A 14,183-nucleotide genomic window follows, 5' to 3' on the forward strand; every position below is an offset into this window, starting at 1 on the left:
GGGAAGGAGCAAGTCATACAGGTTTTGGAAGCAGAGCATTCCAGGGGGTGGACTGTGGCAGCATGCCGGGACATCCACAGAGCAGGGAGGCCGGTGTGGGCAGGGCTGGGAGCAGGGAGCAGGGCGGCAGGTGAGGAAGTCGGATTGCCTGCTGGAGGCTGTGTGCCAACTGCTGGGCATGCAGAGTCTGTAGATTTTGCTCTGAGTGAGGAGGAATTTCATGGGAAAATACTGAACAAGGGAGTAGTTGTTACAAGATCATCCTTTTCAGTTCCATCCTAGTGTTCTGTAATCTTAACAGACTACTGCACCCTCTCCTCAGTGCCCCAGAGTACACACATTGTAGATTCTGAGTGTTGAAACTAAATGGTCATGAACATCTGTCATCAAGGCTGCTTTCATCCCGGCCTCTTCCAGAACTCATGTCCGAATTTAGTGCTTTATCTTTGCATTCCCCTTAGAGCTCCCCCTTCCTGCCTGTTCTCAGGCCGCAGCTCTGAGCCTCTCTAATTCCAAGTCAGCCGGTTGCTCTGGGGTTTCACTCGTCCTGTTTCATTCCCAGTCTCACTCTGTTTCACATGCTATGGCTTTCCTCATAAACCAGTGCAGCCTCCCAGCCATCGGGGCTCCCCACTCTATTCGGTTCTGCACGTGGTTGCTGGATTGCTTTTCCAAGGTCATCTTCTTGTCAGCGTACCTTTGCTGTCTGTCACCCACTGTCTACTAAAGAACACCACTTAGCTTATTTTCACCATGTTAGTTCACTGTGGCATCCCCACTGTGTCTCTCCTTTTACTCCAGGCTGTAGCCAAGGCACGTCGCTCCCTGTGTTCCAGACATGTGTGTCTTTCCATTGGCACGTGATGTCCCCTCCACCTGGGGACAGGTGGCGCACTCACTGCACCCACAGCAAACACATGCACTTCCCCTGTAGGACCCTGCTGGGCTCTCTACCAGCCTAGGAACCCCTGGGGGTCGGGGCTTTGTCTTACCCATCTAAGAAATCCCTTTAATACCTGTCATGATGATTCGCAGGGACTAGGCAGCTGGTGAATAATTTGTTCAGTTAACTTTGTGCTTGAGAGGAAAGGCTTTTTCTCTGTTGTCATTATAGGTAAAGGACTGAAGTACAAACTTAAGAAATTAAGAATTATAAACCCCTTCAGGTTCCTGTTTTAGAAGGGTTTCTCAGGTAGCATATGGAAGCGTCAGAAGGGAAGGAAAATGGGGCAAAAGGACGAGTTAGCTGGTCCTGCATGTCCTTGGAGAGAAGAGGTGGGGCCTGGTGCCTCACTTAGATGCTGGGAGGGATCCGCTACAGCAGACGTTTCAAAAGGACATGCAGCTTGGAGGGAATGGCTGATGGGTTTAACTTAGGGTATATGAAGTGCCCATGGGACTTCCACTTGCCGAGAGTCAGTTGTAAATGGGTCTAGAGCTCTGAGGAGAGTTCTAGGCTGGCGGTGAGCAGGGATGGTGTTACAGTTCCAAGCAGGCGTAGGTTTGCCTGAGGAGGAGGTGTCAAGTGAGCAGAGAGGGCAGCCCGGAGAGCAACAGCGTGTGAGGGGAGAGAAAAGGCAGAGGAATGGGCTGGGAGCCGGAGCAGCTGAGGCTGTGGGCAGGAGGGGGTGAGGAGAAGACTCCTGGAGGCCTGGGCATCAGAGTACAGGGTAAGTGGGGTCAGCTGGGAGGAGCCTGGTGTGTGCAGCAGCCAGGAGGTTGTCTGTGGCGGCGGCGTGCAGAAGAGCTTCAGTGGCAGCAGCAGAGGCAGTGGTCAGGCGTGCGCTGGGTGCAGGCTTGAGGACTGACTGGTGGTAGGGAGTGGAGATGGGGGCTGTGCACTGTTCTCTCAGGGTCACCCCCACCGCTGACTTTTGGAGAGTCTGAACGGTGGGCACTGTCCTGAGGAAGGCGATCTGGTTTTCAGATGCAGTGCAAAGGTTGAAGGGTTGCCCCTGATTCTGCGGGGGAACCTCTTCCTCCGGGAGTAAAGGAAATGAGGCAAAGTGGATGGAAAAGTAGAGATGTTTCAGGGATTGAAAACTAGGGAGTCGTGCCTGATTCTGGTAGCTTCGGGTTTGATCTTCGTTGTTTTGTTTCTATTTGTTTGTTTGTTTTTAAGTAGAGATTGAGACAAAGGTGGGTGGGTGGCTTGGGCAGTGGGCAGTGTCTGTGCAGCCATCCTGGGCTTGTGGAAGGTGCTAGGCAGGGCGTGCGTGGAGGACCCCTTGGAGCAAGAGCAGGCAGTGGCAGGATGCCACCAAGGGGGCTGTTCTCTAGCAGTGCTCAGCACTGACCACGGGAGTAGAGAAGGCTCATGGCTGAGCTGATCCACACTGAAGTTTACAGTGCAGGCGCAGGGAGTTTGAAAGGGTTCACATGGGTGACAGAGGGATGGCTGAAGGAAGATCCAGTGGGAATATGACTGGCCAAGGAAGAAAGTCAAGCCATGAGGGGCAGTGGTGGACTTGGAGAAAGAGGGGTTGAGAGTCAGAGAGCACAGTAGTGCAGAGTGGTTGGTGCAGTGGGGCTGGAGGGTCAGAGTGCCATCAAGGCAAGTCTGGTAAACTTGTGGGCCTGCACTTAGAACTCCAGGCAAGGGAGAGGACCAGGTGAGGTTAAGGTCCCTGGTCAGGTCTGCAGAGTAGACAGCATGGGTGAGCGTCACAGGAGGTGGGATGGTCCCAGCACACTGAGGCTGGCGTGGAGGGTGGTCTGTGCACCTGGGCCTGGACTTACTGGTGAGCAGGAAGCCAATCTTGAAGTACTGGTGGGCCAGGAGGTGCATGGGTGAACGGAGATGGAGGGGCTGGCGAGCAGGTTGGACTGTGCTCTCTGTTCAGCCATGAGAGGTATTGTCGTCTTTGTTGTTTTAATAAGAGGTGCCTTGTTAAAATTGCATGCTGTGTGCTCTTCTGATTAGGAAATTTTGTTGATATTTTAATTATTTTATTCTGTTAATTTTTTTTTTGAAATGACAGTTTCTTTGTTTTTTTCCCTGTGTAGGTCTTATTTTGCCGTCTTACAGATGAGCAGCATAAAGTCTACCAAAATTTCATTGATTCCAAAGAAGTGTACAGGATTCTCAATGGAGAGATGCAGGTCAGCTGAAGAGTACAAGCTGGAGAAATGAACTGTACACCCAGGGAAGTGTGGGAAGAAAGGAAACCAGGATCTAGAATGTGCCAGGCCTTTCCCATAATGGCAGCTCACTCATGGTAGATACAGGGTCAGCTCCCAGTTAGGAGGCACAAGGCGCAGAGGGGTTAGTTGACTGGGGGAAGGTTGCAGAGCCATGAGCTGTGAAACTGGAACCCAGACGCAGATGTGACCACCAGGCTGTGTAGTTGCTGTTACTCCCGAAGGTCTTATGTGGCAGGTAGGTGGGTGTCAGGGTGTTTCCCAGAAATTATGACCAAATGACATATTGTGTGAAGAGGATCATGAGGATTCTTAAGTTTCATCAGCTTAAAGGAGCCCATACGCTGATAAACGTTTATGAACTACTATGATGTTAAAAACCAGATAGAATTCTGGTTCAGATGTTTCTGGCTTTAATTCTCATTGTCCCTGGTGTGTGAAAGGAATTTATTTATGGTCATTCTATTCCTTATACTGAGAAAGCTTTCTTTCTGCTGTTGCCCAGAATTCAGAAGTTACTAGATAGTGTCTTTGAAAAGCCCCATTATGTGTATATATAATATCAGTGTGGTAGAATGTGGCTTTTGGAACACTTGTGCCACTGCACTGAGGTGAGAATGAGTTGCTGGGACTGCACAATTGATGGCAACATCATGGGCCAGCTGAGGCACGCGTGCTGGAAGCTGAGCATCATTTTACTAAATGGCATATGCTGCCACTGGGCCCGGAATTCTCCGTGACCCTCTTGAAAACAGTGAGAACCCTCACTGAATTTAAAGCCCTTCTGGAAGTAAGAGAACACATGATTAAATTTTAGCACACTGCCTTTTCATTAGTACTGCAGTATTGGGGTTTTTTTTGTTTTGTTTTGTTTTGTTTTTGTTTGTTTGTTTTTTGAGACAGAGTCTCGCTCTGTTGCCCGGGCTAGAGCGCCGTGGCGTCAGCCTCGCTCACAGCACCCTCAAACTCCTGGACTCAAGCAATCCTTCTGCCTCAGCCTCCCGAGTAGCTGGGACTACAGGCATGCGCCACGATGCCCGGCTTATTTTTCTATATATTTTTAGTTGTCCAGATAATTTCTTTCTATTTTTAGTAGAGGTGGTGTCTCGCTCTTGCTCAGGCTGGTCTGAAACTCCTGACCTCGAGCGATCCTCCCACCTCAGCCTCCCAGAGTACTGCAGTAGTTACCCTTGAAGCCACACTCTGTGGTCCAGTGGAAGAATAGCACTGAATGACGGGATCTGCAGTGATGAGTCCTGCAGGGACTGGTGATCTCATACACAGTGTAGGGGGACAGCCCACACTGCTAGGATGTGTGAGTACACTGAGGAAGAATCATTTTTATGGGTTTTTCTGTAGGTAATGACATTTTAGCTATTAGCAATACTTGGTACCAAATGTGGGTGTATGTCTGTTCAATAAGCATATGTAGCAAGTTTATAATCAGCATTTAGGTAAGCTGTTCCCTTTTTTGTATGTCAGTGTCTTAACCTGTGAGTTGTGTCTTACTGATTTGACACGTAAGATTCTAGGGCCAAGGAGATTCCAACGTGATCTAGCACACACCCTCCTTGCTGTCATTCTGGGCAGAGCTGTGTCTGTGGGTGCTTTCAAAATAGATCTTAGGAAGCCAGTCCGTTTGGTGTCAGGCCTTCCTGCAGCGAGCGCGTGCTTGCGTGCCCTCAGTTCATGTTGCCCTTTGTGCCCATGGTCCTTGCTCCGTGCTCACTGGCGCGCAGCCGAGTAACACCGTGTGCTCTGAAGTACACACCGGCCTGCCCACATGCTCATAGGCAGATGAAGCGAAGAATGGGGTGACATGGCTGCCTGTGTGCATGACATCCAGGTGCTTTTTCTGCCAGGTTAAGTCATTTCAGTTCTTTTAACCATCTCTCACAATTTCTTGCTTCATCTGTCGTGGATATCTATAGGCAGTTTTTCAGTCATTCACATTTATTCATCTCCTGCAATCTCCCCTTCTTCATGTCCCTGCAAGTTTGGTGGTCTGGACCACACTATCCAACAGAGAGAGAATGCAAGCCACACTTGTAAATTTTCTAGTAGTCACATTAAAAAAGGGAAAAAGAAAAGCAAATGAAATTAATTTTGATCATGTATTTTATTTAACCTAATGTATCCCAAAGTATCATTTTAATATGTAAATCAAATTCTAAAATGATTGAGATATTTTACTTTTCTTTGTACTAAGTCTTTGAAATGGAGTGTGTGTTTTCCATTTGTAACATATCTCAGTCTGGACTAGCCACCCTTCGGGTGCTCAGTAGCCATATGTGGCCAGCAGCTACGGGATTGGACAGTGCAGATCAAAAGGAAGAAAAATCAGTTACAGATGGCTCTTTGGGGAGTTTTGACAATGTTTCTGATTTGTTCAGATCTTTTTTCCAGATCTTTTACTTTTAATGTGCATAACTATTGTTTATGGTTACAGCTATCATACCCTTTGATGATTGGTGTAATTTATGATTTCTCTTTTTCTACTTGAGTTTTTATAGCAATGAGTTTAATTTGAGTCACACTTTGAAAGCTGTGAAAGAGCCCCATTATTCAAGTTTTGTTAAGGCCATCCTGCTTGCATGGACCTGGGGGTGGGGACACCCACCCCGGTCTCTTATGCCCTCCTGCTTGCATGAACCATCCTTTGCATCTTTCCCATTTTTTAATTTTTCATGCAAATTTGTTTTCTGATATAATAGTGTAAAGGTAAATGGAACTTTAACCTCTGACTCATAGTAAAACTACAGAACTTTTAGTGAGATACTTAGGAGTGTGATATTTACATGCATTTGATAAGTGACATGACGTGATTCCTCCAAATTTAGGTTCATATGACATTTCTGATCTATATTTAAAAGGTAAGTCAGTTTTTTTATACCAAGTTTATAATGCTGTGAATTGCATACATATTTTTCTAGTAAGGGAAAATGAATTATCAGCCATTAAATTTTACCCCTATAAACCTGTTCAGTCCAATAGAATTTTTTTGTTTCCAGAGAACTTGTCCTGTCAGAGACAGAAGATGAGTGAAAGTTAATTTCCTCCAGCTCCTGATAACGTTGTGATTAGGGAAGAAACTAAGAAGCTGGTGAAGCGTTACTTTTAATCTGTATTACATGTTGGATAGCCTCCTTTCCTTCTTTCCCGAGTGAATATCGTTTTACCTGGGGTAATCTGAGTACACATGTGGTTCTTTCATGCCATAGATTCTCTCTGGACTTATTGCCCTAAGAAAAATTTGCAACCACCCTGATCTCTTTTCTGGAGGTACCAAGAATCTCAAAGGTCTTCCAGAAGATGAACTAGAAGAAGATCAGTTTGGATACTGGAAACGTTCTGGGAAAATGATTGTCGTTGAGTCTTTGTTGAAAATATGGCACAAGCAGGGTCAACGAGTGTTGCTATTTTCTCAGTCAAGACAGGTGAGTGTACAGACCTCACGCAGGAGACAAGTGGGTTCTTTATGACTTACACTCATTATTTCCGAAAACAGGATATATTTTAAAATAATGATTCTAAAGAAAGTCTACCACAGATTCTCAGGTGGCAGCCTGTAGACTTCCTTGCCTTGGGAATTTGGCCTTTCTTTAGTGGTGTCCAGAAGTTGACTTTTTGAAAAAATGTCACCATGTGATTCTGGTGTGCCAGTGAATTTGGGCCTGAGCTCAGGCTGTTTATAAAAGCTGTAAGAATTAACCATAAGGAAATACCAAAAATACTCTTATAACAGTATATTTATCTGCCTTATAATAAGAAACCCCTTTTAACATAGGCCTGTTGGGGAAGGGGTGACACAAACATAGAAGCACTCACTGGGAGTGTGTTTTTGATGTGAAAACTCTTACCCCCCAACTCCCGACAGATGCTGCACATACTTGAAGTATTCCTTAGAGCCCAAAAGTATTCCTACCTCAAGATGGATGGTACCACCACAATAGCTTCAAGACAACCACTGATTACAAGATACAATGAGGTAACACATGAACATAACAGAGGAGTCACACGATGCTACTGTACGTGGAGGGACAGGCGTGAGCACACCCATACCCACCTGAGCAGTGCTTACTTCTGGGCTTGGGTAGGGCGTGAAGGGGGACTTTCTACTTTTAACTCAGTGCATTTTTGGATTATTGAGAGGTGCATGCATGCACATGTGTGTTTAAACAAATCATGTATTTTCCTTCTTGAAAACCCAATTTTAGAATATTGCTAATATAATATTAAAAGTAAGAGCCATGAGGTGAGCTCTCGATTCACCAAAGGTCTCTAGGCGTAACCATTCCTTGGGTTGGGAACAGCACAGTGGCTCCACGTGTGGAGTGTGTGAAGAGCTGTCACTGGTTGCAAATGTGCATGCTGAGTGTTGTGTGTCTTGCCTCTAGGACAGATCCATATTTGTGTTTCTTCTGACCACTCGGGTGGGCGGCCTCGGCGTTAACCTGACGGGGGCAAACAGAGTCATCATCTATGACCCTGACTGGAACCCAAGCACAGACACGCAGGTCTGTTTTTTGTTTTTTAAAAAAGAATGTGTATCTGTATATACAGACACACATATATGTGCATACATATGTATAGGTATACTTACACATATGCACATACGTATGTAGTAGAAATGTGGTTTCATGGTTAGCACTTGGGATTGTCCTTTGATGTTCTAGTTGACTTCAGTGTGCAGTCACATTTTGGTTGTTTCCTGTTCTTCAACATGAAAGAAGACGCCCTTCATGGTCCCACAGGCAGGAACAGTCAGCAGTTTGTGCATAGAATCCATTCCTGGATTTGGGGTAAAGGGAACGTAGGCAAGGTTATAAACATTGTTTCCCGTAGAGATGTCCCAGTTCTGTCTCTGTCAGTCGGCTGCTTATCTCCCTCATAGCCCTTGGGGGTAGGAGCAACTGGCCATCTTTGTTCCTTTTAGTCAGAGGTACTTGTTGCTGGGAAGGGCTTTTGTTGAGATGTCTCTTTGCCGCAGGCCCGGGAGCGAGCGTGGAGAATAGGCCAGAAGAGGCAGGTGACTGTGTACAGGCTGCTGACTGCGGGCACCATTGAAGAAAAGATCTACCACCGGTCAGTACTGGCTGCCACTGTCTACTCTGCGACCAGAGTTTTGAGCAGGAATTTTTTTAAAGTGTTGTTTTAAAAGTCTTTCCACCTTAGAGTAATAGTTACTGTAACTTAAGGGACGTATTAACAGTTTTTTGGTTTTGGTTTGTATTCTTTTCTTTCCCATTAAAATAAATTTAGATGGCTTATTGTGAGTTTTTAAGAAATGTCTTTGAGCCTGATAATTTTTGTACTTTATTCTGCTTCAAGGACCACTTATATGTGAGCTTCATATTAATTATTCTTTGAGAGAAAATGTTCCTACCTACTATACTGTGCCACTTTCAAAAAAATTTTAAAAGGTGACAGAAGCGAATGCTACCATATTGGCATTTAATTGCACATACCATGCAGGTGTGATCATGTGGGTGTCTTGGTGGTTTTTGACTCTGATGCCCTTTGGAAGTTGACGGGACACCCATTTCTTCCTCTTTCTCTACAATGACTAGGGGATTTTAGGCCTTAGTAACTGCAACAGCAGAGCCAAGGCATTGCCAGCTTTTCCTCCTCCCTACTGAAGACTGTTCTTGAGCTGTAGTCCAGCTCCCACAGGAAGCTCCCTGCTCTCTGCTGTGTGCTAGGCCACTCCTGGAATGTTACATGTTCTTGAAGGGCCTGTTGTGAGAGGGCGGGAGATGAGTTGAATCCTGTGAGAGGAGAGCTTCCTGTTAGAGATACAGGCTCCAGCCTGGGGAATAAATGACAGGAGGGGGCAGTGCTGCTGTGTGGACATGTGAAGAGTGACGATGGTGTGGGGCTTCAGCAGAGTGGACCGGCAGGTGGGAGCTGGAGGAGACAGGTCAGAGTGAAGTAAGAGAGGTAAGAGTTTCCTGGGCTCCAGCACAAGCAGGGCCGGGCAGGGCTTGGCACCCTTGGTCTGAGAGTCAGAGAGGCCGACTCCTTGCAGCTCTGAGAGGCTGTAAGTCTCATGAATGTGTGAAAGGGTATTTCTTGAAATGTGATGGATCTTGGAGGTTGAAAAAGCTTACTGGGTGTAAATAATAAGGTGTGATTTCCAATTTAAGTTCTGTAAGACATGCAAGACCAACTGAAGTGTTATATACTTTCTAAATTATAATTTTCCAAGACTGAAAGTTTGGGGGATTATTAATATTTAGCCATTTGTGCAGCTGCTATCATATTTCTCTTATATTGTTTTATAACTTGAATTTTGAGGTAGAGCTAAACATTGTTTTTTACCAGTTTGATTTTTGTCTTTTTAGACAAATCTTCAAGCAGTTTTTGACAAATAGAGTGCTAAAAGATCCAAAACAAAGGCGATTTTTCAAATCCAATGACCTTTATGAGCTGTTTACTCTGACTAGTCCTGATGTATCCCAGAGCACTGAAACAAGTGCAATTTTTGCAGGTATTAACATAAAATTACTTAATTTGAACTAGTCAATTATATAAGAATTATGCAGTATAATATTAACTGTTTTTCCTCTTAACAGGAACTGGTTCAGATGTTCAGACACCCAAACGCCATTTAAAAAGAAAAATCCAAACATCCTTTGGAAGAAACCATGATGCTCCAAAATGCAAAAAGTTCCCTGATTCTACTACATCTGCAAATGATGCCACATCATCTGAAAAGAAATCTGAGGCTGTAGGAGCCGAAGTAATTGCAGTGACTTCTAATCAAGGTGATCTTTTGAAAGGTGACCTTCACATGAGTAGTGCTGTAACTAGCAGCAGTAGGCTTGGAGAAGAGACAGACGCGGTGTCCACACCAGGGCAGTCAGCAGTGATTAGTGGAAATGGGGAATGTTCACATTCTCCAGGAATCGACAATATATCCAATATATCCAGGCGATCTGGTGAGGAAAGTGTCGATAAAAAGCAGAGTCTTTCTGATGAGAGAGAAAGCTGCCAGGGTCAGACGGAACCTCTTTGGGAGAGTGAACAAATGGAAAATAATTTTTACAAGCATAAGTCAAAAACAAAACATCAGAGTGTGGTAGAAGCAGAGACCGTGGAGAAACATGCGAGACGAAAGCAAAAGCCTAGGAACTCGAAGCATTGCAGAGACGCCAGGTTTGAAGGAACTCGGATTCCACACCTGGTGAAGCAAAGGCAGTACCAGAAGCAAGACGAAGAGAACAGGAGTGAGGCCAAGGAACAGAGCAATGATGATTATGTTTTGGAAAAACTTTTCAAAAAATCAGGTAATCATTTTGCTGCATGTGCCACAGGGGTGCTAGGAACAGAAATGAGTGGGCTGCTCCTAGCAGTAGCCACCTGTACCTGGTGGTGCAAAGTGGGTTCTCAGCCAGCAGTACTTCTTTTCAAAAACTCAGATTTGAAATGTATTGACATTTTGGAAATTGTATTTAGCCCTCTTTCTGAAGACCTTCACCTTCTTGATGGTATCCTGTGAGCAACAAAGTTCTTAATGTGACGAAGGTAAATTCATCTATTTTTTGGTCTCATGTCACTTGTATTTTTATTGCAATACCCAAGAAGGCTTTGCATAATGAAGGTCATGGATATTTACTCTTATGTTTTTTTCTAAGTTTTAGCAGTTTCTGCTCTTACATGTAGGTCTTGATCCATTTTGAGTTAATGTTTGTGGCTGGTGTGAGGAAAACAATAGTACTTCACTTATGGCCACTTATAGGGTGGGTGCAGTGCTTTAAATAGATGTGTACTACCTGAATATTAATAGGCAGTTTCTTTACATGCTGTATTTACCTGATTTTTCCAACCACAGGACATTAAAGTGACAGATCATAGGGGAGAGAGAGAGGAGTGTGGCTAGAGGCAGGCATCCTAGAAGTAGGAAAGCGGAATAGCTAATACCAAGGGAGAAAAATTAGGAGCTCAAGACCATGAAGGACACATAGCCCTGCACAGCTTAGCTGTCCATGGAAGTGTCATCTTGTCCAGCCCTTAGCAGTCCTCATTCACAGTGTGACGGCCTTGTGTTACCCGAAGATTGCTGCTCATGGTACTCTAAGTTTAACAAGGCAGGTTTATGTATGGCATTTCAGAAAGACTTTTATTGAGCATTGTTACATTTTTTTGTTAATTTCTTACTTTGAAATAATTTCAAACTTCAATAAGTTTGAATAGTACAAAGAACTCTCCTGTATCCTTGACCCCAGTTGTTAACATGTTTCAGCATTTGCTTTATCATTCACACGCATGTGCACTCATGCGGGCATTTTAGCAGGAGCACCACGGGAGTGGTGCTATGCCATACTCAGTATGGCTGTCAGGAGACATATGCTGTTGGTTTGTCCTATGTGGCTAAGAGTGTAGGTTTTAAGATCACTGTTAAGATGGGTTCTGCCAAATTTCTCAACACTAAAGAGTTAATATTTTTCCCTTTTTAATTAATTTGTACTTTGAAGGAAAGTACTTTAAGACTGTAAATATCCTATTTCACAGCAGACTTTTATCCATTAGTTTTAACATTGATTGATAATTCTTTCCTTAGCCAGTTTTTATTACAGTGGTTGCCAATGGTGATTAACATTCTATTGTGAGGAAGGTTGTCTGTTCATGTCTTTTCCCCATTTTCCAAATCAGGTTTTTGGTCTTCTTTTTCCCCTTGGTTTTAAAGAGTTTTTTTTAATAGATTAGGCATGTTAGCTTTTTATTTTTCATATATACAACAGATATTTTCTCATAGTTTGTCTTTTTTTTACTTATGGTGATTTTTTGCCTAAGAAACAGGTTTTAAAATATATATAATCAAATTTATCAGTCTTGCCTCTTACTAATTTGGAGTCATCGTGCTAACCCTTTTCTACGTGTAGATAATACAGGAATTCACCATGTTTTCTTGTACCACTTGTACAGTTTTTTACATTCAGATCTCTAACGTATTTGGAGTATGAGGTATGGATTTTATATTGTTTCTAATAACTCCCCAACTTTTCCAGCATCATTTATTTAAGATTTATTTTTCCCCAGTGATTTGAGATGCCACCTTTATCATATACTTCCATAGGTAGTTGGGTCTATTTTTGGAGTTCCTGTCCATCCCCTGCTTTGTGTATTCCTGTTGCAGCACCAAACTGTTAACGATTTCAGTGTCTTTTCTCTTCAGTAGGGTGTCGCTTTGCCTTTTCAGTGTTTTCCTAACTATTCATGCACATTTATTTTTCCATATGAACTGTAGTATCAGTTTGTCTAGCTTCATAAAAAGTTGTTAGTATTTGTATTGGGAATGCATTAAATGTATAATTAACTCAGGGAGAATGGTTATTGAGTCATTCTAGGTAAGAACAAGGGATATCTTTATATTTGTTCAAGCCTAATATGTCTTTCCAGGAGTATTTATAAATTTTCTCCATGTAGGCTTTACATATTTCTTGGGTTTACTCCTAAGTATTTTATCTTTTCTGTTATTGTAAATGGAGTTTTTCCCACCATTGTATCTTTTAACTGGCTATTGTTTGTGAGTAGGAAGATAGGTTATAAGTTTCTGTATGATAAATTTTATATCCTTTTATTTTTTCTGAATTTTATTGTTTAAGTTTTATCGTTGATTCTGTAGGGTTTCCTAGGTATGCTATCATTTAAAAAAAAGACTAAAAAAGAAAATTTCACTTTTTCATTTTCAATTCATGTCTCTAATTGATCTCCCTTTTCTAATTGCACTTGGCAAATATGAAATTAATATTAAATACTGGAGATAATGGACATCTTATCTTTCCCATTCTTGGTGAAAATAGCTTCCGGTATTTGTTTACCCACTGAGTAAGAGTCTGGTGTTTTTGGTTTTTTATTTTTTGAAACAAGAGTCTCACTCTGTTGCCCAGGCTAGAGTGCCGTGGCTTCAGCCTAGCTCACAGCAACCTCAAACTCCTGGGCTCAAGCAATCCTTCTGCCTCAGGCTCCCGAGTAGCTGGGACTACAGGTGCCTGCCACCACACCCAGCTAAATTTTCTATTTTTAGTTAGAGACGGGGTCTTGCTGTAGCTCAGGCTGGTCTTGAACTACTGACCTCAAGCCATCCTCCCACCTTGGCCTCCCAGAGTGCTAGGATTACAGGCGTGAGCCGCCTCGCCCAGCCTAAGAGTCTGGTGTTAAGACTAAGGTATATGTTTTATTACATTTTTTAATTTCAATTTAAAAAAAATTTTTTTTTAATTTTTATTTTCCCCTTCCCCCCACCTGAGGAAGTATCAAGCAAGTCCAAATTTCTTGAGTGTTTTTATCGGCATGGATGTTGAATTTTTCAAAGGCATTTTCAAGATCTATAGACATAACATCTATGGAGATAATAAACCATTTTAGGCTTATTATATAATGGATTTTCTAATATTGAACGAATCTTGAATTCCCAACATTAATTCGTAACTTCTACTTGATTATAGTGTATTATGCTTTCTTTGCAGCTGGATTTTGTCTGCTGCCATATTTTGTATTTTCTCATTTATATTCATAAGTTATATTGGTCTGTAGTTTTCTTTGTACTATTTTTTTCAGGGTTAGTTGTCAACATTATACTTGTTTCATAAAAAGAATTTGGAAGTTTTCCTTCATTTTCAGTTGTCTGAATTTATGTAGCATTTGGACTGTCTGATCTTTGAAGGTTTGTTAGAATTATTCTGTGAAACTCTCTGGGCCTGATAATTTTTTGTATGGTAGTTCCTTGGTAAATTTCTCTTATTTCTTCTATAGTTACTGGTCTGTTTTCCTAGGAAATTATGTATTTTGTCTAGTTTTCAAGTTTGCATACAAGTGTAAAAAATGCTCTTATAATGATGTTTTAAAAATTTGCTTTTATTTCAAGATAATTTCCCCCTTGTCATTTATAATTTTATAAATTTGTTTTTGTTTTTAAATTTTTTAAGCTAATGGGTTGTCTGTTTTGTGACATTTTTCCCCGATAAACCAGAAATATGATTTATTTATTAGATCCATGATTATCTTCTACCTCATTAATTTTTGCTTTTATCTTTATT

At 42.6% G+C, this 14,183-nt stretch overlaps 1 protein-coding gene across 2 annotated transcripts in view; it reads left to right on the forward strand.

The window, feature by feature from the left end:
- ERCC6 (ERCC excision repair 6, chromatin remodeling factor) overlaps window positions 1-14,183 on the forward strand; it is a 74,875-nt gene that overhangs the window by 57,531 nt on the left and 3,161 nt on the right. For both annotated transcript variants that reach the window (XM_045567837.1, XM_045567838.1), the window contains 7 exons: window positions 3,007-3,102; window positions 6,363-6,578; window positions 7,019-7,129; window positions 7,539-7,658; window positions 8,132-8,226; window positions 9,486-9,631; window positions 9,717-10,430. In XM_045567837.1, the coding sequence (XP_045423793.1) occupies window positions 3,007-3,102; window positions 6,363-6,578; window positions 7,019-7,129; window positions 7,539-7,658; window positions 8,132-8,226; window positions 9,486-9,631; window positions 9,717-10,430 (1,498 nt within the window). The remainder of the gene's footprint in view (window positions 1-3,006; window positions 3,103-6,362; window positions 6,579-7,018; window positions 7,130-7,538; window positions 7,659-8,131; window positions 8,227-9,485; window positions 9,632-9,716; window positions 10,431-14,183) is intronic.

This window comes from Lemur catta, chromosome 14 (genome assembly GCF_020740605.2).
Source record: "Lemur catta isolate mLemCat1 chromosome 14, mLemCat1.pri, whole genome shotgun sequence".
NCBI lineage: Eukaryota > Metazoa > Chordata > Mammalia > Primates > Lemuridae > Lemur > Lemur catta.